At 47.0% G+C, this 23,449-nt stretch overlaps 1 protein-coding gene across 5 annotated transcripts in view; it reads left to right on the top strand.

Annotated features, from left to right (window-relative positions):
- The window catches only part of WDFY4 (WDFY family member 4), a 280,511-nt gene that overhangs the window by 84,507 nt on the left and 172,555 nt on the right, over positions 1-23,449 (top strand). For all 5 annotated transcript variants that reach the window (XM_057308810.1, XM_057308808.1, XM_057308809.1 and 2 more), the window contains 11 exons: positions 4,147-4,361; positions 5,325-5,422; positions 6,311-6,548; positions 6,956-7,032; positions 8,045-8,266; positions 9,162-9,340; positions 16,188-16,419; positions 17,542-17,687; positions 18,723-18,834; positions 19,561-19,751; positions 23,079-23,231. In XM_057308810.1, the coding sequence (XP_057164793.1) occupies positions 4,147-4,361; positions 5,325-5,422; positions 6,311-6,548; positions 6,956-7,032; positions 8,045-8,266; positions 9,162-9,340; positions 16,188-16,419; positions 17,542-17,687; positions 18,723-18,834; positions 19,561-19,751; positions 23,079-23,231 (1,863 nt within the window). The remainder of the gene's footprint in view (positions 1-4,146; positions 4,362-5,324; positions 5,423-6,310; positions 6,549-6,955; positions 7,033-8,044; positions 8,267-9,161; positions 9,341-16,187; positions 16,420-17,541; positions 17,688-18,722; positions 18,835-19,560; positions 19,752-23,078; positions 23,232-23,449) is intronic.

Raw genomic sequence — 23,449 nt, 5'->3', positions numbered from 1 at the left:
TCCGGGGTCCCTTTTATAAGGACACTAATAACTAATGAGGGGTCCGCTCTCATGTCCTAATCACCTGGCAAAGGCCCTACCTCCAAATACATCATGTCGGAAATTAGGTTTCAATATATGAGTTCTGGGGGACACAGACATCTGGCCCATTACAGGGACCATCTTCTCCCAATGATGAGATCTTCCCGTGGCATCAGGGATAGTGACAAAATGGTGACACTTCAGAATGATAAAATCTGCCTGGGAGCAATTGCCCTGAAAAACCATTCTAATGTAGTTTAAATTTTAAACTAAAACTAAGATGGGCTAAAATTTTAAGTTGGAAGTGTTACTGGAGACACTGTAAAGATGGAAATTTCACTAAATGCCATCAGTTTGAAACAGGAGCTCTAGGTGATGTGGTCCTGGAAGGAGGAAGGGAAGCCGAAGGGTGAGCTGCGAGACCCACCATTTTTTTTTTTTAATCTAAAAACCAGGAACTTGTTGAGAATTTTGGCGTCCATATTCATCAGGGATATCGGTCTGTAATTCTCCTTCTTGATGGGGTCTTTGCCTGGTTTGGGATCAAGGTAATGCTGGCCTCAGAGAATGAGTTTGGAAGTTTTCCTTCTGTTTCTATTTTTTTGAAACAGCTTCAGGAGAATAGGTGTTATTTCTTATTTGAATGTTTGGTAGAATTCCCCAGGGAATCCATCAGGCCCTGGACTCTTTTGTTTTTTGGGAGGTTTTTGATCACCGCTTCAATCTTGTTACTGGTTATTGGTCTATTTAGGTTGTCAGTTTCTTCCTGTTTCAGTCTTGGTAGTTTATAGGTTTCCAGGAAGGCATCCATTCCTTCCAGGTTGCTCAATTTATTGGCATATAGTTGTTGGTAATAATTTCTAATAATTATTTCTATTTACAAATGTTGGAGAGGATGGAGAAAGGGGAACCCTCTTACACTGTTGATGGGAATGCAAGTTGGTGCAGCCACTTTGGAAAACAGTGTGGAGGTCCCTCAAAAATTTAAAAATAGAGCTACCCTATGACCCAGCAATTGCACTACTGGGTATTTACCCTAAAGATATGGATGTAGTGAAGAGAAGGGCCATATATACCCCAATGTTCATAGCAGCAATGTCCGCAATAGCCGAACTGTGGAAGGAGCCAAGATGTCCTTCAACAGACAAATGAATAAGGAAGATGCGGTTCATATATACAATGGAATATTACAGCCACCAGGAAGGATGATTACCCAACATTTACATGAACGTGGATGGAACTGGAGGAGATCATGCTAAGTGAAATAAGTCAAGCAGAGAAAGACAATTATCATATGGTTTCACCCATTTGTGGAACATAAGGAATAGCAGGGAGGACATTAGGAGAAGAAAGGGAAAAATGAAGGGGGGAAAATCAGAGGGGGAAATGAACCATGAGAGACTATGGACTCTGGGAAACAAAATGAGGGGTTCAGAGGGGAGGGGCAGGGGGAGATGGGCTAGCCCGGTGATGGGCATTAAGAAGGGCACGTACTGCATGGAGCACTGGGTGTTATACGCAAACAATGAATCATGGAACACTACATCAAAAACTAAGGATGTACTGTATGGCGACCAACATAACATAATTAAAAAAAACCCTAAAAACTGATGATAAACAGTGTAAATATGTGTCCCAATACATTTTAATCCTTGAAAGATATATGCTACTAAGTGGCATTTGTAGCCTGCAGATGAATGCCATCTTATTGATTTCTGTCTCTTAGTGATACAAACATACCCTTGACCACCGTGACAGGGTGACCCCAAATCACTGCACTTGTGAGGTAGAGATGGGAAGTGAGGTGAACCTGAGCATGGAGTCTGGGGTCAAAGCCAGGCTCTGACCTTACCATGTGGCCTGGACAGTGTACTTCTCTGGGCTTAGTTTCCTCATCTGTAAAATAGGCAGAGTAATACTACCTCCCTCCTAGGATTCCTCAAAGGGACTGTATAATCTGTATATGTCAAAGTGTTTAGACGGGGGCCTGGCACATCCTGAATACCCAGGAATTATTCTCATCCCAGGGTAAAATCGGGCTCCCACAGGAGATGCCAGGCCTGGATTCCCTTCTAAATCCAAGAGCTCCATGAAATATGTGAGGGGCTGCAGGGAACCCCTCCCTCGCAGACACTGTAAATCCTCTGTGAGAGCTCATTTGTCATTGTGCTGAGACTGTCCCTTCACCTGTCTTGCCTGTAGCCCCTGACTCCCTTGAGAGCAAGGATAGTGTCATGTTAATCTTGAAATGCCTAGAACTTTACCCAGCGCCTGACACTGAAGAGGCAGTTAGTAACTTGTTTGAGGGAGAGAGGGAAGAAGGAGAAGCGGGGAAAGACCCCAAGAAAGCTTTCATGGGGAGGTGTGCATATCAGATGGTCTGAGACTCTATGGGACAAGAAGCCAGTCGTCATTAGAAAGAACTTTATTCAAATGAGTGCCTCTGCGGTTTCTCCTGGCATTACGCTGGCGGACTCAACTAGACATGACCTACATTGTCAGGGGTCTCTTTTCTTGAAACCAGACACCAGGGCAAAGATGTGCAATACGAAAAGCATGCTAGAGCCTCAGGTCGGGTTCCGGGGAAGTGGAGCCCAAGACAGAGGTATAGGTACGTCAGATCCTTCAAGGGAGGGACCAGGGATGGGGAGTGACGGAAGCAGAGGTGCAGGGGAAGCTCAGTGAGGATGTGCCAACCTCAGCCTGAGCCCACAGCGCAGGGCTCTCGGCATGAATGGCACCACAAAGCCTGAAGGACTTGACCTCGTGGGTTACAGTCTGGTGTGTGTGCATGTGCGCGTGTGCACATGGTACATGGGTGTGTGTGCGTTTGCACATACACAGGTATATGTATAGCTATGCGGGCATGTATACATGTGTGCATGCTTATGTGTGCACACACGTGCATGTACACACACGTGTATACATGTGTACGTGGCTGCACATGTGCGTACACATTTGTGTGTCTGTGTGCATGCATGAACATATATGGGGGGACAAATAGCCCCTGGGCAGGAAGCTCCCACTTAGGGCAGAGCAGTCTTCCAGAGAAGGGGAAATGGTGATGGGTACACAGGAGGTCTGGGGGAGGCTCCCATAGCATCCACTGCAGGAAGATTCCATTAAGTTCTAACTGGTATCTCACCTTAAACCATACCATATACAACAGTAAAAGAGAATGTGGGCAGTCCTAAGAGTTTTTGTAGAGGAATTTCCACCCCCTACCCCCAACACCCCTACCCTTGCGTATATGTGCAGAGGCCTGGAAATTCCAGGGGTTTCTATTGTTATGAAGAAAGGAAGATTGCAAAAGCAATGTATTTGGCTCAAATATTTACTGAGCCGACTCTCTGCACTCTCTTCTGTGGAATTCAAGGACAGAAAGATGCCAAAATGACTGGAAAACTAGTAAGGGTGCGATGACATGGCTGTCCGTGTCCAAGAGGTGGACGAAGGACAGTTGCAAGGTGTGGGGGGGACAACAGCCAGGGGCACTGAAGGCTTTTGGCACTGGAGCTACAGCTGCTGCTGGCCTGGGCACTGAGCGTGGTCTGGTCGGGCCACAGCCAGTCGGCAAGGGCGCTGCCTGCGGGCCTGCCTCCCGGGCACACTGCACCCTCTGTGCCAGGGGTACGGACTCAAACACAGGACTGCTAGGGGCCCACGAAAGGCACAGCCACTGGCCAGCCCCAGCTGCCTCTCACAGACACAGGACTGCAACCTGTCTGACCCCGCCTTCCTACTTTTCGAGAGAGGCCACGCGTCCGGACTTTTAGGTAAAATCTCCAGATGTTTAAATGTCAGCAGTTAATTCAGAAACTGCTTAAACATCGCCTGGGTCAGACACCGTGACCCTGGGGCAGATGCAGCTTCTCACTGGCCACTTCACAGTCTCTGTTTCAAGCCTGTCCCTCTTCAGCAGCTGACCCCAGTGGCCCCCCTCCTCCTGCATGGGACAAGGGCACGTCTGAGAACTCCCGAGACAGATGGGGTGCAGTGAGAACAGGCCATGTGGGTGCAGTTGCCTGACCCCCCAACCTTTTTGAGGCCTGGTTGGGGGTCAATCCAAGTTGCCCACAAAGTAGTCTGACCTCAGGGCTCACCGCTTGCTTTTCTACCTCTTAGCTTTCCCAGGAGATCCAGTGCTCCGTGGCCAGTCACATCCAGTCCCTGGTGAAATCGGAGAAGAACCGGCAGGTCATGTGTGAGGCGGGGATGCTCAGGACCCTCATGGCCTCCTGCCACACAGCCCTGACCACCAGCCCCAGCCCCTTGCACTCCAGCCTCATCAGGATTTTTGAAAAGCTTGCCTCCCAAGCCATCGAACCAGACGTGTTAAGGTACCGTGTGCCGCGCATTAAATGCAGCTGAGCCATTGGCATCCATGCTCAGGTACAGCGGACAGGAGGAGTGCACAGGGTCAGGTCTCCCCCTGCTCCCTCCTGCCTCTCCTCTGCAGGGTGTGGCCCTTCCCAGCACCAGATGCTGTGAGTCCAGGGAGGAGCCTTGGGTCCATGCAAGCAGGGGGCAGGCCCACAAAACAGACATGGCCCCTCCCATGGAGCTGAGAGTCCTGGGGGAGAGGGTCCCGCAGACAACACAGAATAGCATTGTGGGGGATACTCAGTGGACAGTGCCAGAGCTGTGTGAACGGGGAGGGACACAGTTGGGAGAGCATGTGGAAAGGGGCAGGGCTTCAAGGCAGTGGGTGGCTTAGGCCTGAGGTCTGTGCTGGCGTTCATGGGACCCGGAGAGGAGGGAAGAGGGCATGTGAGGATGCCCCACTGAGAGGAATGGGGGCTGTGAGGGCTTGACACCCCAAGGGGCCAGACTGCAGGGAGCTGGGCTGCTGTGAGGAGCAGGGGCTGGGACTCCTGACAAGGAGAGGGACACAGGCAGTGCTCCCTTGTATCCTTGGGGAGCCTTCCCGCTGGCAGCCCCTCCAGGAAGGCACCTGTTTCCTGGAAAGCTGAGCAGGATGGAGAGGCACAAAGCAGAGCAGACACAGCAGACACAGACCAAAGTAGAGCAAATGCCTTTTTCCTTCAAGGTCCAGTTTGAGGCTCCTGGCTGGTCACTGGTCAAGTCAAAGACACCTAAATGCACTAGCTCTGTGGTCTGGGTGCCAGGCCAGGGACACCCTGCTTCTGCATGGTTTGAGGAAAGGTTTCCAGGCAGAGAGAAAAGCGTGGAGGAGGGGACCAGGGAGCACCGAGATTTAGGAAAGTGTTCAGATGAAGCTGGAGAACACTTCGGCCCATAAAAGGTCTTCATTTCTTTCTCTTGTATGTTATGATTCCTAGACAGTTTCTCGGTCTTGGAATTCCCCCACCTCCATCGTCGGCTGCAATGAAAATCCTCCATTCATCTTCTGTGCACAGAGGGGACTCTGGAGGCTCAGGTGAGGACAGAGGAAAGAACAGGGACAGGTTAACGGGAATCGAAGAGACTGCATTCCTTATAGGGGAGCCTTAACAACAGGTGGGAAGCAGCCAGCCTTAAAAAATGGTATTGCCTGCTGCGCAGCGGAGCAAACGAGGAAAAGCAGGATTGGTTGTCCCAGAGAAAGACCAGATCGGGAAGGAAAAGGATGACCCCCACCCTCATATAAGATAGGTGATGCTGAGCGTGTACTTGACCTCTTTGGGTGCAGATCACAGAAACAGCGATAGGGTTTCCTTCACGACACACCACGTGTTCGAGTACCCAGTGCTGCGCTTGGACAGCGGTGCCAGTGATGGCTTTTTGCACAGCTCTCAGCTCAGGGGTCAGCTAGGAGATCAAGAGGCCAAAGCATTGGGTGGACCCCTAATATCGGGCATGGTCCCTGGGAGGCTGCTGGCTCCAGGGAGCAACTTAAAGAAAAGAAAGCAGTGAGCATACCGAATGTGAGGTCACATAAAGGCATAAAGGCAAGGAGGTCTTTGCTGAAAAGCATGGATGGAGAGTCAGCTTGTGCTGGCAGCCGGAGATGGGGAGCAGAGCTTTCAAAGAGACAAGCTACTGTGAGTGGGGAGGTCAGGGAGCCAGGACAAAGCATCCTGAGTGACGACCAGTGGGGTAAGCCGGGAAGCGGGGGGTGTTTGTGGGGAATGGTGGGTTGAAGGGAGAAGTTTCTAGGAGCATATTGTTGCTGCAGTTCACTGTTACTGAGTCAGCAGAGGGCCACCTGGTTGGGTTAGCCCTCCTTCTGGGCTGTGGCAGAAACACTGGGACTGTTGTCAGAAGAGCAGTGGATATGTTTGAACAGGGACGCGGCTCTTCATCTCTCCTCTGGCTTTTACCCTAGGGTCCCAGGCTGGCGCAGCCGGGACTGCTGAAGGTCCCGCGGGAGCTGCCCTGGATGCCGGCCCCGGCCCAGCAGTCACACAGGCCCTCAGGCCCTCGGGGACATCCCCCGGCTCAACCACCGCCCTTCAGACCTCACTAAGCCTCATCTCCATGACCTCCCCGCGCCACCTGCAGCCTCAGAGGGCGGTCCTGGCGCCATCGTTTGTGGAATTCGACATGTCCGTGGAAGGTTATGGGTACGATAGGCTTTCTTATATTTGGAATGCCCTTTATTAATTTCCCAATGCCTCTGGTGAATTATAATACTGATTATAAAACCGTCGTTCTCATCAGCTCTCACCACTCCGGAGTGGAAGATGTCTGGGTCAGGGACACCCTGTCTACTCAGTGGCTTCTTGGGGCCAGCATCCTCAGACACATAGTGCTATGACCCTCTCCTTCCCCTGTGGGCCTGCTTTCCAGAATGCCCTCCCCTTCAGGGTCCAGTGTGAATTCCATCTCTTGGGGCCCTCATAACAGCATCAGCCACTTTCTGTCCTCATGGTGTAAGAAGGAGTGAGGCCCTGCAGAGGGACAGAGGGGAGATGTCATGGCCAGAAGCCGGATTGCTGTTCACTGATCTGAGACACTTTTCTGTTTCCAGCTGTTTGTTTATTCCGACCCTGTCTACAGTTATGGGAAGCAGCACAGAGTATCTGGTCTCCGGAGGGATTGGGACAGGTAGGTGATTCTCGGTTGGGGGGGGGTCAGCTTGCTGAGCTGAACTTGATGTCAGACTTCCACTTGGCATTTCAAGAGAGTGGGAGTCTCCCTTATTTCTGTATCTCTGCCCATGCGTCATCCTTGCAGTTTGCCGTGCCTGTGTTAGGGCCCAGCCACGACTCCGCACACAGTGGGGACGCAGTGAACACTGATGCGCTCAGTTGGTGATTTGATGGTGGAGTCTGGGTTGGATTCATTTTGTTAGTGATTGACACACGTTGAAATGAACACTTCACCCCACCTTAAGTCTCTTTCTAGAAAGGAATGTGCATTCTGTGTGGATGGCCATCTGACCTACCTGGGCCCTGGCAGGCTTTGCGCAGTGCTGTGCTCAGCTAAAAACTGGCTGGGCAGGACAGGGCAAGTGCCCAGTGCTGTCTGAACTAAGCACCTTTGGTTAGGAGAACCAGGGCTTCTCTGGGATGGTGGGTGCTGAGGAGCCATTGCATTCACAGTCCATCCGCACGGGGCACCAAGTCTGATTCTGCTAATTCATGGAGAACGGTGGGCCTGCTCTGTACTGCCGACCCTGTTGCGGGCAGGAGGACATGGGTTTCTCTAGAGCGGAAACTTCCCCATACAAGGTTCAGCTGAACGAGGCTGGTGTCTCTGCCTCACATAGCGTACTGCCCAGCTTTAGATCAGCCAATGATGACCGTCTGCAGGGCTGTGTCCCCTCTCCACGCCCTCGGCAAGGTGGCGCAGATTGATAGGTGGGATAGAATTGGAGGGAGGCTGTGGGGATCGAGACTCAAGTTCTGGTGGGAATATCACTTACTCCTGCGAGTACGAATACGGGGATGAGCTTCAGTGGTGTAGGGTTGACATAAAGTGGCCAGGAGTCAGACCAGGCACAGACCAGACTGGTACATAGTAGGGTCACACCTGGGCCGAATGAGAGCCACAATGACTCAAGACAAGATTCCAAGGCAGGAGAAAGTCTAAGGGGATGCTTGTGTTCTGACTCCAGGTGCAGCCAGGGCATTCCCTCCGTCTGGGGGCCTGACCTTCTCCTGCTGGTTCCTGATCGGCAGGCACAGCACAGTCATCGAGGGCCACCCTCTGCGCTTCCTAACCCTGGTGCGTCACCTGGCCAGGACTGAGCAGCCCTTCGTCTGCTTCTCTGTCAGCCTGTGCCCGGACGACCTCTCCTTGGTTGTGTCTACGGAAGAGAAAGCCTTTCAGCCCCTGGGTAAGGTGTTGGGGGCTGGAGCTGTCTTTGCCCACTGTGGGGGAAATGGAGCTAAGTCAGCAGCTCTTGGCACGAGAGCCTGGGAGACCGACCCTCCTTCAGTGGCTGGTGGCTGGTCCAGCCTCTGCCATTTAGAGTTCTGCTTGGCTCTCTAAGCTCATCCCCCTATGACGGCCAGAAATGGCCTGTTCTTCTTGTGTGCCCTGAGAGTGTCCCTGTTTCATAGGGGGCCACCCAGAAGGCGCCAGGGGTGGCTTGCCATCATTGTCACAAAGCACAACTCCCTGGGGCGCCTGGGTGGCTCATCGTTAAGCGTCTGCCTTCGGCCCAGGGCGGGGTGTGATCCCAGAGTCCTGGGATCGAGCCCCACATCAGGCTCCTCCGCTGGGAGCCTGCTTCTTCCTCTCCCACTCCCCCTGCCTGTGTTCCCTCTCTCACATGCTGTCTCTCTCTCTGTCAAATAAATAAATAAAATCTTAAAAAAAACAAACAAACACAACTCCCTATCTCCCCCAACCTTCTGAGGACTCTAGGGCAAACGTGCATTGCCGCAGAGGCAATCTCGTGTAGGGTAGACCCCGAAGCCTGACTCCTGGGTTGGAGTCCTGCTGCATGATCCTGGGCAAATTATATAACCTGTTTGTGCCTCAGAAGGGTAGATGCGGATTGTGATAGCGCCTATCTCACAGGGAGGCGTGAAAACGAAATGAAGCGACATTCGTAACCATTCTTAAACCAGTGTCTGGTACAAAGCAGGACCTCAAGCAACGATGGCTGCTGTTGCGGTTATTTTGCGAGGGGGTCTAGGCCACGGCTCCTCGGCATGAGCCCTGCTCTCCTGGGTTGCTGCAGCATGACGCTGTATGTGAAGTGTGGCGTCTGTGTTCCCTTGCAGATGTCATGGAACCCGAGGAGGATCCTGAGCCTTCCGCCGGACGCCAGCTTCGGGTCAGGTGTGGCCAGCTGCTGGCCTGCGGTCAGTGGCACCACCTGGCTGTGGTGGTCACCAAGGAAATGAAAAGGAATTGCACCGTCTCCACCTATCTGGATGGACAGATCATTGGCTCAGCCAAGGTGAGCTAGTTGCCCCGAGCTCTGCTTGCCCCACTGGCATGCTGCACTACCTGGAGTGGTCTCACTTCCGTTCCTCATTCTCATTCGGCAGCAGGGTCAGTATCTAATGAAACTCTCCCTTGCTATCCAGAACACTTGGCTGAGCTCAAACATGAGAAAAACCCAAAACACAATAAAGTGAAAATCCTTCAGAAACTGGAGTGAAAGCCACACGACCAGAGCAGAAGGTGAAACATGGAAATAAGAATAGTCATAAGAGAATAGAAAGTTCCAGAGTGAACAAGGCTTTTCACAGTATAAGTTGTGGCTTCCCCAGGAACGTTGATGCAGGGTCTAAGATTCTGCTTTTCTAAGAAGCTACCTGGTGAACCTATTACGACTGTTTGCATACTAGACTTAGGAGCCAGGCACGAGAGCTTGCAAGGACACCAACACCTCTTACCAGATTTACAGAAAGAATGATGAGGAAAAGATGGTTCCCTGCATAGAGAACACATAGCTGGAGGGGGTGTCTGATCACTGCCATTTAGCGTCACCTGAAGTCCTGAGGCATAAGGGAGAGGGGCATGGCAGGTGTGCTCCAGCATCCACGGTTAGAGATCCCCAAAGCAGCCAGAGAGAGAAGGGCCCAGAAGAATTCCGAGGGAAAGTGCAGCCAGAATTTCGCCCGGATTACAGAGAGAGCATCTCAATGTAGGCTGCATTCTAGAATCACCCGGAAAGTATTTTTAAAGTTATATTGTGCAGGCTATTCCTAAGATCAATCATACCAGGATCTCTGTGTGCAGGGTAATTTGGTCATGTGTTCAGAGTTTCTCCGGTGATTCTATTATTCAGCCAGAATGGAGAACCTTAGATTAATAGGGTTTCTCATTTTGATAGTTTGACACTTGGGACTCGATAATTCTTTGTTGTAGGGGCCCATTCTGTGTATAGTAGGATAGACACTTAGCAGCATCTGTGGCCTCCCTCGATGCCGTAGCATCTCTACCTCTCTCTCTCCAGTTGTGACCACCAAAAATGTCTCCACACACTTCCAGATGCCCTCTGTGGGACAAAATCACCCCATGGTGAGAGTCATTAGGTTAGAACAACCTAAATTTGATATAACACAAAAGATGAATTCAATGCTATCTTCTAGTATAATTGTCTTATCAGAAAAAACAGTGGTGACCAGAAAGATTCAGCAGGAGCATAACAAAAATAGGTCTTCCAAAACATGAAGTTAACTCTTTTCTCAAATCCTTGATGATACTTGCCCTTCCTTCCTTCCTCCATTTCTCCCCTCCCCTCCCATCCCCTCCCTTCCTCCCTCCCTTCCTCCCTCCCTCCCTTCCTCCCTCCCTCCCTTCCTTCCTTCAATATTTTGGAGCACCCACTCTTTGTTAGGTACTGTTTTTTTTTTTTTTAAGATTTTATTCATTTATTTGACAAAGAGAGAGACAGCCAGCGAGAGAGGGAACACAGGCAGGGGGAGTGGGAGAGGAAGAAGCAGGCTCCCAGCGGAGGAGCCTGATGGTGGGGCTCGATCCCAGAATGCCTGGATCACGCCCTGAGCCTAAGGCAGACGCTTAACGACTGCGCCACCCAGGCGCCCCTTGTTAGGTACTGTTTTAGATACTAGGAATTGTCCGTGCCCACCGGCCAAATACCTCCAGGAGTGTGCATGTAGTACAAAACAAAAGTTAGATTTATTAAGCTTGCTATAGCAAGACACTCTATTCCATGGGGTAACAAAGACTTGGAAGGAGCATAGATAGGATTAGGGCTTATTTTAGGTATTTGGGGGAGGGTTCAAATAAATGGTTCAAATAAATGTTCTCATTTGTGTGCTGTCAGAAAGAGGGAATTTGATGTCTGTGTATGTTCAGAACTTTTATCCAGGAAGTAGGAGGAATGGAGCAGGTTAGAGTTGCCATTGGAGAAAAAAGCAGCATCACTCATGTTAGCCGGGATGGAAGGTGTGGTTACTTTTGTGGTTGTACAGCATCTTTGTTATTATCTGTTCAGGCATGATTACAGAGTGGGCTTGTTTGTTGTTGTTGGTGTTGTTTGTTTTTTTTCTTTTGCAAAACTTGCTAGTATTCTTGTTTTGTCTTATAGAATAGGTTGGTATTCTGTGAACTATTTCATGGACTTTGAGGCTAAGAAACAAGTCCTATTGATGTTCAGACCTCGATCACACCTAGCACAGGGGCTGGCACACAGTAAGCATGTAATAAATATTTGATGAACTGCATTGAATTGACAGCCACAAGGAGTAAGATGGGCTGGATGATAGCGTAGTTGAGTGAGTTGGTACATGGATGAACAATTGACCTCATGGGACCAGCTAAGCCAGAGTCCGTCAGCAGGAAGGTTGGCAGTGGTGTGATGCCACAGGGATATGCCAAAATATGCCATGGGGAATGACCAAGACTTGAGTCAGACAGAGTTGACTTTCCAAGATGACCTCAATAAGTTGGTTCAGGATCAGCAAGTGAAATTTAATTGAGGTAAATGTGAAGGCCTGTGTTTACATGCAGACATTTGCTGAGCAAGAACAGGATGGGAGAGCTTAGGTTGGGGATGACCCAGCTTAATGATGGTTCTCTAATGTTAGAGCCTTTGTTTTAATTTCCAAGGGAAGACAAGTTCAATTTTAAGAGGTGGGGAGTATTTCAGCAGCCTGAATTGAGCAAAATGGTGTGGGAGCAATTTGAGACATCTTCTGTTTGTAATCAATGCAGATGGTGCAGTGAGTATGTGCAGTAGGAATTTGGGGAGAAAGGCAAGCTGGATTGCTGGGGTGGGGCAGAGCCTCAGCGCAGGAGACAGAGAAGTCCCTGCCTGGCCGGAGGCGAGAGGGGGTGAGAGAAGTGTGGACCCCACGCTAGGCAGGCCTGGTGACTGAAAACTTGTTTGTTTTTGTTTGAAAATCTCGTTTAATTGGTAGAAAAAGACTATTTCTGAAATTGTATGACCTCTCATTTGAAAAATATGTTTTTATGTACATAAATGTGGATATGGTGATTTTATAGTCATTATAAAAACACATTTTGATATACCTGAAAAATATTGAAAAGAAGAAAGAATGCCTATATTCCTTCTATCTTACCCATAGTTTGTAGTTTCTTTTCGTTTTTTCCCTTTAAAAAATTAGCTGTGACTTTATTGCAGAGAAACTGTTGTATATTATTTAGTTAATTTTTACTATTAGTTAAAAAATATTTACCCACGTAAGCTTTGAAATTATCATTTTAAAATTTGTGATACTCTGTTAACTAGTTTTATTATTGAAATTCTTATTGAGTTAATTGTAGGTTAAAATGTAGTTGTAAGAAATAACAGCAAGACAAGTTGGTGCAGCCACTTTGGAAAGCAGTGGAGTTCCCTTAAGAAGTTAAAAATAGAGCTACCCTATGATCCAGCAATTGCACTACTGGGTATTTACCCCAAAGATACAGACGTAGGGAAGAGAAGGGCCTTATGCACCCCAATGTTCATAGCAGCATTGTCCACAATAGCTAAATCGTGGAAGGAGCCGAGATGCCCTTCAACAGATGACTGGATTTAAGAAGATGTGGTCTGTATATACAATGGAATATTACTCAGCCATCAGAAAGAACGATTACCCAACATTTGCAGCAACATGGACAGAACTGGAGGAGATTATGCTAAGTGAAATAAGTCAAGCAGAGAAAGACAATTATCATATGGTTTCACTCATTTATGGAACATAAGAAGTAGGAAGATCGGTAGGAGAAGAAAGGGAAGAAGAAGGGGGGGATAAACAGAAGGGGGAATGAACCATGAGAGACTATGGACTCTGGGAAACAAACTGAGGGCTTCAGAGGGGAGGGGGGTGGGGGACTGGGATAGGCTGGTGATGGGTATTAAGGAGGGCACATATTGCATGGTGCACTGGGTGTTATATGCAAGTAATGAATCGTGGAACACTACATCAAAAACTAAGGATGTACTGTATGGTGACTAACATAACGTAATAAAAAATTATTAAAAAAAAAGAAATAATAACAAGAAATCTTGTGTACCTTTTACCCAGTTTCCCCCCAATGGTGGCATCTTATAAAACTGTAGAACAATTTCATAACGAAAATATTGATATTGATGCAACCTACTAATTTATTCGGATTTCCCAGTTTTACTTGTGCTTGGGTATATGTGTATGTGTTCCACACAATTTTATCACACGTGTAGGTTCCTGTGTCCATGACTCCTGCCAAGATTCATAGTGTTTATGTCACCACAATGCTCCCTTGTGTTGCCTTTTTATAAAAATTAAAACTACAGCCACTCCCACTCACCCACACCTCCCTCCCCTATCCCTGTCCCTAACCTTGGCAACCAATAATCTAGAATGTTGTCATTTCAAGGATATTATATATATGGAACTGTACAGTATGTGATCTTTTAGGATTAGATTTTCAATCAGCGAAGTTCTCTGAAAATTCATCCAAATTGTTGCTGTGTGTCAATAGGTAATTCCTTTTTATCACTGAGTAGTATTCCATGATGTGAATATATTTGTAACCACTCACTGATTGAAGGACATTTGGGTTGTTTCCAGTTTTTGGATATTACAAATAAAGCTGCTATGAACACTTTTTTCCTTTTTTGCTTTTTATCTTATTTTGCTATGAACATTTGTGTACGGGTTTTTCTGTGAACTTAAGTCCATATTTCTCTGGGATAAATGCCTAAGAGTTCAGTTGTTGAGTCATATGGTGATTGTGTGTTTAGTTTTATAAGAAACAGCCAAATCATTTTCCCAGAGTGACTGTACCATTTTACATTTCCCACCAGCGATGGTTGAGCAGTCTAGTTTATCTGCATTCGGTGTGGTCACTGTTTTTCATATTAGCCATTCTGACAGGTGTAGAGTGATAGCTCATTGTGTTTTTAATTTGCATTTCTTTAATGGCTAATGAGATTAAAAATCTTCTCAAGTGCTTATTTGCCATCTGTGTATCCTCTTTTTTATATAATAATATTTTTTTATTGTATTACGTTAGTCACCATACAGTACATCCCTAGTTTTTGATGTAAAGTTCCATGATTCATTACTTGCGTAAGGAGGGCACGTATTGCATGGTGCACTGGGTGTTATACCCATCTGTGTATCCTCTTAAGTGATGTCTGTTCAGGTCTTGTGGCCATTTTCTAATTGGATTGTTTGTTTTCCCTTTTGAGTTTTAAGGGTTTTCTATATATGCTAGATACTAGTCCTTTGATGTGTGATTTGCCAAAGAATTTCTCCGAGTCAGTAGCTTGTGTTCCATCTTCTTTCCCATAGGAGTTCGCAGAACAAAAGTTTTTATTTTGTTGAAGTATAATTCATCAGATTTTCCTCTTATGACTCAAGCTTTTGGTGTCAAGTCTAAGAACTCTTTGCCTAGCCCTAGATCCTGAAGATTTTCTTCTGTGTTTTTTTTTTTCTACAAGTTTTCTAGATTCACATTTAAATCTCTTATGAGTTAACTTTTGTAGGAGGATAAAGTTTAGGTTGAAGTTCATTTCTTTGCCCATGGATGTCCAGTTGTTCCAGCAACATTGATTGAAGAGGCTATCCTTCCTCCATTGAATTGCTTTTGAACCCTCATCAAAAATCTGGATTTATTTCCAGATTCTGTATTCTGTTCTACTTATCTATGTGACTATACCCCAACCAATACTACAGTATTATAATTATTGTAGCTACGTAATAAGCTATGTAATAATATTGGTTAGAATGGTGCCTCCCACTTAATTCTTCTCTTTCAAAAAAGATAATCAAAATCACTCTTCTTTTTTGAAAAAGAAGAATTAAGCTATTTGTTTTAAGTTATCCTTGTGCCTTCAAATATAAATTTTAGAATTTGATTGTGTCTGCAAAAGCCTTCTGACATTTTGATAGGAACTGCATTAACCTATAGATCACTTTAGGGAGAAATAATATTTTTACTGTGTTGAGCGTTCCTATCCAGAAACATGGTATGCCTCTCCGTTTATATAGGTCTTCTTTGATTTCTTTCATCCTAGTTTTTGAATTTTTAGTACATAGATTTCATATATTTTTTATTTAAATATTTCATTTTCTTTAGAACAATTGTAAATGATAGTGTTTTTAATTTTAGTTTCTGCATGTTCATTGTCAGCCTGTAGAATGTGATTGATTTTTGTATGTTGACCATGTATCCTGTGACCTTGCCGAACTCACTTATTAGTTCTAGGCATTTTTCTTTTTTTTTTTTGGTAGATTCTTTGGAATTTTCCACATGGACATGTCATCTGCAAATAGAGATAATTTTATTTCTTCCTTTCCATTTGGATGTGTCTGTAATTATTTTAGTACATAAAACTTAATGGATGTACAAATACTGGACATTTAGGTTCTCAATGGAACGACTGGAATAAAAAAGATAAACATTTTAGTGGCTCTTAATATTCCTCATCAAATTTGTTTCCAAAGGCACAGTGTCAGTTTTTTACTCTCACCAGCATTTTGTAAACTGTTTTCCTGCATTGTTTCTAAGCTTTAAGAGTGAGCTTTTTAATATTTGTAGTAAAATAAGCTTTTTTTAATGTTTTTTTTATTATATTATGTTAGTCACCATACAGTACATCCCTGGTTTCTGATGTAAAGTTCGATGATTCATTAGTTGCGTATAACACCCAGTGCACCATGCAATACGTGCCCTCCTTACTACCCATCACCAGCCTATCCCATTCCCCCACCCCCTCGCCCCTGAAGCTTTTACTTTGAGAGAATAAGGTATATCATTTTATATCCTCCGGTGTTTATTTGTTTAATTCTGAGGTTAAATCTCTCCCTTTCCCTCTCCCCCCACCATTTTGATTTTAACAGATGTTGTATATTCAGGCCTTACCAGGGCCTTTCCTTTCAATGGATCCATCTTCATTTGTGGATGTTTATGGATATATCGCTACCCCTCGAGTTTGGAAACAAAAGTCATCATTAATATGGCGTCTTGGCCCTACATACCTCTTTGAAGAAGCCATCTCAATGGACACTCTGGAAGTTATTAACAAACTTGGCCCAAGATACTGTGGTAACTTCCAAGCTGTGCATGCCCAAGGTATGGAGTGCTTTGATTTATAATGATCTTGCTGATATTATTTTTTAAATGGACATCCAGTTATTTATAGCATATTTATAAAGAATAAACTCAGTATAGGTCAGTCATTAGGGAAGACCTCTGTAATTGGATCATTATAAATTTACAAGCCAACAGAAAATGTCACAGAAAAGGACATGACAATATCCGTTAGATTTCAACTCCAAAGCACATAATGGAGGAGAATGGGTAGGTAATACCATCAGCAAAGAAAGAGAGAAGAGAATGCGATAAATAAGTTACATTCCTTTTAATGAAGAAGCTTTTTAACTAAAGTATACTGTTGTCTTCAATTATTAAACAGGCAGACAAACACATCCACATTTCCATTATTGATTGCTGGCTGTTCAAGTAGGGAGTACTGCTCTCTGTGCTCCGTCAAGTCAAGGGGGTCAGCTCCCATCTGGAAAGAATGATGAATGAATTTATGTACAGAAGCCTTGTGCATAGTGAAGGGCGATTGAGCACCGGAGAGTGTTTCTGTCTCCAGACCCCATGTCTTCTTCAAGCTGCCATTTCCTGTGGCAAATGGCACTGGCCAGAGCCATGCAACGAGGTCAAGTCTAGAGCCAAAATTTTGCCCACTGGGTACTCAGGCCATGCAGTTCTGGTAGCATGCGTGGCTCTTCTTGACCCAGGGGCCAGGGTGCTCTTTCCAAGTGGAATGTTCACCGTGGCATGTAGCTCATTGAAAATCTTCAGGCTTTTAGCCCAGTCTCTCTCTCTCTCTCTCTCTTTTTTATAAGTCAGCTTTCTTATTACTAAGCATTTTGGTTTTGGAGGGTGAGGTTATATCATCTCCTTTGTAGATGTTTCAAGCTTTAGCGAGTTTACACCTCGAATGCCTTATTTTATAGTAGAGTTAATCCTGTGAGATTTATCCACAGTTTCCTGTAAATGTGAGAGAAGCACAGATGGGGCAAACATGTAACATAAACATACAACATACAAACGTACAATATAACAACACAAGACAGTCTCTCAACGAGAGCTTCGCCATAGAGCCATAGCTGGTTATTTTACTGAACTTGTACTTTCTTTTCTGTGAAGAGAGTAGAGATGATCAAAGATGTGTTGTTTTAGGAGTGGACCCTGATACAGAAGCAGCGCCCCTGGTTGCGGAGGAAAGGATTTCTTTTGGCCTTCACTTGGCCAGCTCCTCCACCACCAGTGTGACGGACATCAGAAACACTTACAGTGAGGTGGACAGCCGCCTGATTGCCAAAGAGGTACGACTTCTGCCTCACTTGTGCCCCCTTTTGGAATCATGATCTCATAGCTTGTTTCAGCTTTCAGTGCTTAAGTGAACACTAATTCATGTTTGTGCATGTGTAGACAGATACACACAGGCGTGCTGCCCATTTCATTCGTTAAAATAGCGTATGCTTCTCCACCCATTAGCATCCCCTGAGACCAAACCTTTTATTTATAATTGCTCAGAGGAGAAAGTAGGTGCTCTTTATTCTTCACTGGAGAACAGGAACAAATGGAATTCGAAAAACCTTTGTGACGCTGAAAACATTATTGAGCTTCTCTTTTCTGGATGCTACTGACCGCCCCCCCCCAGCCCTGCAAAATATTCTGTGAATTGCCATGTTTATTTTAAGCAGCAAACTTGCGAAATAGCAAGCAGACGTGTTTGTCGATGTAGATGCCATTAGATGAAGTAGTTCCTAATTCCTGCCCAGCGCTCTTCCGCTTAACGCTGATGAATTTGGGCTGAGTTGTTTACATTTTCTCCACCCTCACAGACAGAGGGACTTCTCCCTTTACTGAAGAGGCTCAGTAAACAAGGGACGAGGTCTCGTTGAGCAGCACAGCTGTGCCTGACCCACAGAGCACCCTGGACTCCCATCTGCCTAGTCCTCTGAGACGAGTGAGGCCGGGGCCTGCAGAGGCTGGACAGCCTGGACCGGCAAGGAGGCAGCCTGGTTCTCGTGGCCCCGTTCCACCTCCACCTGCCCTTGGGTCCCCCTTGCCCTCTTTAGCTCTTCATTGCGACATGTGGGACATCTGGGGCTCGACTGCCCCACCAGAGCTGCTCCCACGTGACTAAGCCACAGCCTGGGAGGCGGGGCATGGGAACCCGAATTTTGGCTTCTGTCTCCCTGACTTTGGTTCATTTATTATTTAGTCACTGACTTTCTCTTACTGGGCACCAACACTGGACCAGGCCTTGGGTGCCTGACCGCCCGGATCTTATGAATAAAAGCTCTTTGATTCCAGGGAAGTTTCTTCGGACTAATTGTTGCTCATTTCTCTAGATGAACATTTCATCCCGTGACAATGCCATGCCTGTGTTCTTGCTAAGAAATTGTGCTGGCCACCTCTCGGGTTCTCTTCGAACCATTGGAGCGGTGGCTGTGGGCCATTTAGGTAGGTAGGGGCTTGACCTTTTACTACTATTTGGGAAGATGGGTATGTGGCTGTCATTGCTTGTGTAGCCGGGACTTCTGAGCCATTATCCAGTGAGGGTGAGAGTTGGAGAGTTAGCCCTGTCGGAGAGTTGGCCTTCCACATCGCACAGAGGTCAGTTCACCTTGCCGCATCCGGCAGCTGCTAGTGAACTCAGCTACTAACCAGGCCGGCATCCATGCACAATGCAGCCTGTCTACTGGGCACACTGGGGCCCTTCGACAGAGGCGGTGGTTGTGGTTGTTTGACAGCCAGTGACTGCTGCTTGTCATGCGGTTGGGCAACAGCAGTGAGCAGGGGCTTGGGGCAAGGTCCAATCTCGCAGGATCTAGAGAGCAGACAAGGGTCTCGTGTTGTCCAAGCAATCAGCGGCCTGAGGCTCAGAGAGCTTGTGGCTCGCGCAGCACTCTGGACGGAGACAGAGGCGCTGATCTGAAATCCTCTGGGCTGTTTCAGCCTTTTGATGACCCAGGAAGAGCTCAGTGCAGGATCTCTCAGTGAGCTAAGACTTTCAAACCTCCTTCCCTTCCTCCCAGACCCAGCCTGTCCCAGGCATACAGGCCCCTCTACTCTGAGTGCATGGTGGCACCGGCACTGGCAGCTCTTTTGCCCTTGCAGGCTTCCAGGGGACTTGCCACTGCCCTGAAGCTGCGATCTATTGATGGAATGCCCCTTCGTCCCACACAGGCGTAAGGGTGTTCCACTCCATCCCAGCAGCCAGCAGCCTGGACTTCATTGGCGGGCCCACCATCCTCCTGGGCCTCATTTCCTTAGCGACAGATGACCACACCATGTATGCGGCCGTGAAAGTCCTGCACTCTGTCCTGACCAGCAATGTCATGTGTGATCGCTTGATGCAACACATCTCTGGGTACCAGGTAATCCCAGCATCCCGGCCGAGCCTGTAACTCCCCAAAAGGCTGTCATTCCCAAGGAGCAGGGAAGAGCTTCCCTGGCCCTAGGGGTCTTTCCCTCCAGGGTAACTTCTGGAGAAGGGAGACCAAGAAGGAAGGGTCTTGAAACCAGTGTCTTCACAGCAGAGGGCCAAGTGATGGCCAGGCGGAGAGGGACTCTGATCGGAATGGGGGTGTTCATCTATATACCTGTCTGTACCTTTCACTGAATTCAGAAATCATTTGTGATCCGCCTGCTTCACACCTAATATGAGGGCTAGGAGCCCGGGTGGAGGAACAAGGGTGCTGAGTTTGAATCTTGCCTCTTCCTCAGACTTGCTATGTAACTTGTTGAGTTACTTACCCTCTCTGCCTCAGTTTCCTTAATAGTATGATATGGACTATCTCATGTCCTGTGTCGTGGGGTTGTAGTGAGCACTAGATCATTTAACTCAAGTGGAGGGCTGAGCATTACGGCTGTGCAGAATAAGGGCTCTGTAAGTGCCAGCCATCTCTAGTTCTTAATCTCTTTGTGCCTCAGTTCCCCTGTGTGTAAAATGGGAATAATAACAACACTTATTGTGTAGGGCTATGATGATTAAGTGAGTTAATACATGCTGAGTGTTCAGAAGAGAACCTGCCCAGAGTAACTGTGATTGTTAGTGCTGTTTACTATTTGCGAGGTCACATGAGACATGTTCACTGCCCTCGAGTACCTTTCTGCATGGCTGGAAGGAAATCAGGAAGGGCAGGACAAGTGTCAAAGTCTAGACAATGTCACTGGGGTACAAAGGCCATGGTGGTTCCTCCTGGGTACAGCAGGAGCTAAGAGAAAGCCTCCCTGTCTCTTTGGCCTCCAAGTCAGGGTCTGAGAAGAAGAAAGCTTCTCAGGCACACCCTCTCTTGCCTAGACTGCTGCCACAGAATCTCACTGATACCAGTCCCAGTTCTACGTTACAGACCTGATGATGCCTCTTTCTAGTGCAAACCCTTCAAGGACACCCAGTCACTTATACAATATCCCAGACTCCTTGTACTGGATTCTAAAGGCCTTTAAAAACTGTCCACCAACCTGTCCTTCCAGCCCCATTTAGCCCCATTGCCTGCCCAGCCAAGGCACCTTCCTCCCAGAATCTTGCATGGTCATGGATTGCTAACCACATCATATTACTTTGTGTACCTGTGTCCTCAGCTTGGAGTACCATCTCCCTCTCTTCCCCAGGTCCAGCTCAAATGGCGAAGGGTATCTCTCCTCTAAGCCCTGTGCTGAGTGTGTGGCCGTCTCTTGGCTGCGCTCAGCACCGCGCATGTGCCCGGTCTCACTGCTCTTACCCAGTGCTGTAATTATGACTCTGCTCATCTCTGTGAGACCGTAATTGTCTAAAGGCCTGGGTGTTTCCTTATTCTTTGCCAGTATATTACTGAAACCAAACAGATACTCAGTAAATATTTTGGTAATAAGCGAATGGGTGTGTCTGGGTTTATATGAAAACTCAAGAATTGGGGCTTTTGGGATATTAAAAACTTTCTTTGATCATGTTGTTAAAAGCAGCAGTAGTGGGATGTGTTCCCCTTCAGCACATACGGATCTGCCGTGACTAGGGACTTGGGCAATTATTATGAGTATTTCCAGAAAGGTACGTAGCACTTCCTGCTCTCATAGGTTTATCTAGAAGGATAAAATAAGACAAATACCAAGATGATTCTAGTATTCATTGAGTGCAGTAAGTGTCTGAGGTTCTCTTCCAGAACTACCATGCTCTCTGTGACTTGGGTGTTCTGTAGTCATCTTCCCAGAAACTCTGGGCTCATGGAGATCTGGAATGCTCACACACACTCACTGTGGCCTCCCCACTGCTAAGTGTAGGGCCTAGTGCATTGTGAATTCTCAGTGAGTGTTTTCTTTGCCTGAGCAGAGTGCCTTGAGAGAGGTAATGTGCTACAGAGCTATAAAGGTGGCCAACATCACATGTGGGACTGTGTTGCTTGAGTTTTTCAGGAAGAAGGAGATGGTGGAGACAAGGAGTAGTCCATGGATGGAATCTATTTACTCAGTTCATATTGTCTGGATATCTCCAAGGAGCTAGGTACTGGGGCTAGGCAGCAGGGATATGGATGAGTCCCAATATGGGGCTCGATTCCAGGACCCTGGGGTCATGACCTGAACCAAAGGCAGACGCTTAACCGACTGAGCCACCCAGGCATCCCGGGAGGGTTCTTTTTAAGATGAGAAATACTAGAGCATTTTTGTTGGTGGGAAGAAGTGACAGAAGAGAGAGAGATGGATGCAGCTAGGAGAGAAGAGCTGTCCCATGGAGCCATGTCCTCAAGAAGGTGAGGGGTGGGTTCCTGGGGCCACATGGATGGAGAACCTCATCTTTAGGATGAAGAAAACCAGCTTACTAGAAAAACAGAGTTGAAGTGCCAGGCCAAATGAGGACTATTCTGGCATTTGACACTATTACTGCAAAGTGAAACCAGTCAGCCTGCGTGTGTGATTTTTCTCAAGCAACTTTCAGCCATCCTAATTATGTTTTGGTGGGGGAGTGGGGAGTGGTCGGATTTCAGATATATCTAAGAAGTGACTAGAGCAGTCTGGAATATTACTCAGGCATCAAAAAGAATGAAATCTTGCCATTTGCAACGACATGGATGGAGTTACAGAGTATTTTGCTAAGCAAACTAAGTCAGTAAGAGGAAGACAAATTTCATATGATTTCACTCATATGTGGAATTTAAGAAACAGATGAACCTAGGGTTAGGGAAGGAAAAATAAAATAAGAAGAAAATTGAGAGGGAGGCAAACCATAAGAGACTTAACTATAGAAAATAAACCGAGGGCTGATGGAGGCAAGGTAGGGGGGATGGGGTAACCAGGTGGTGGGCATTAAGGAGGGCACTTGACGTACTGAGCCCTGGGTGTTATATGCAACTGATGAATCACTGAACTCTTCCTCTGAAACTAAAAAAGAAAAGAAAAGAAAAAAGAAAAAAAAAAAGAAAGAAATATAGGAGGAAACCAAGTGGTGTTCTGGAAACACAGGGGGAGCTTTTCAGGAAGAAGCAGGGGGTCCTTAGTGAGAGGTCAAGTCACACAAGTGCACGAGTACAGGAAAGTGCACACTGGTGGGAAGCAGCCACAGAAGCTGCCATTTTTTCCTCTGAGATCATGGAAACGAAGGAGGTAGCAGCAGAGGGCAGAGGGCTTGCAGGCTGGGCTGTCGACAGGGGCTGGTGGAACAGGCGGGTGAAGGAGAAGGAGTCCTAATGATGCATTCACGAGGAAATTGCGTTGTGTTCTAACTTTTTCAGATAATGGCTTTTCTCCTGAGGAAAAAGACCTCTCTCCTGAACCACCGAATTTTTCAGCTCATCCTCTCCATTGCTGGCACTGCCGAACTAGGCTTCGGGTCATCTGCTGTCACCAACGTTGGCGTCTTTCGACACATCCTCTGCAATTTTGAGGTAAACTGGAGACCGGTCATTACCCTGAAGGAGTGGGTGTGTGTGATGGTAAAGAACATGTGGAGCTGCCTCCGCACTCCGCAGGCCAGCTTCCTCAATAATCGTGAGGGTGGTGAGAAGGAAAACCTCAAAGGCTTTGGAGCCCGGAGGCCTGGGTTTATGCTTAATAAGAGACCATCGATGGGCTGCATGGCCTTGGGCAAGTCTCTTGATTTCTC

This window comes from Ursus arctos, unplaced genomic scaffold (genome assembly GCF_023065955.2).
Source record: "Ursus arctos isolate Adak ecotype North America unplaced genomic scaffold, UrsArc2.0 scaffold_7, whole genome shotgun sequence".
Taxonomy (NCBI): Eukaryota; Metazoa; Chordata; class Mammalia; order Carnivora; family Ursidae; genus Ursus; species Ursus arctos.
Note: the sequence above shows the minus strand (reverse complement) of the source record. Positions and strands in the feature narration are given on the sequence as shown.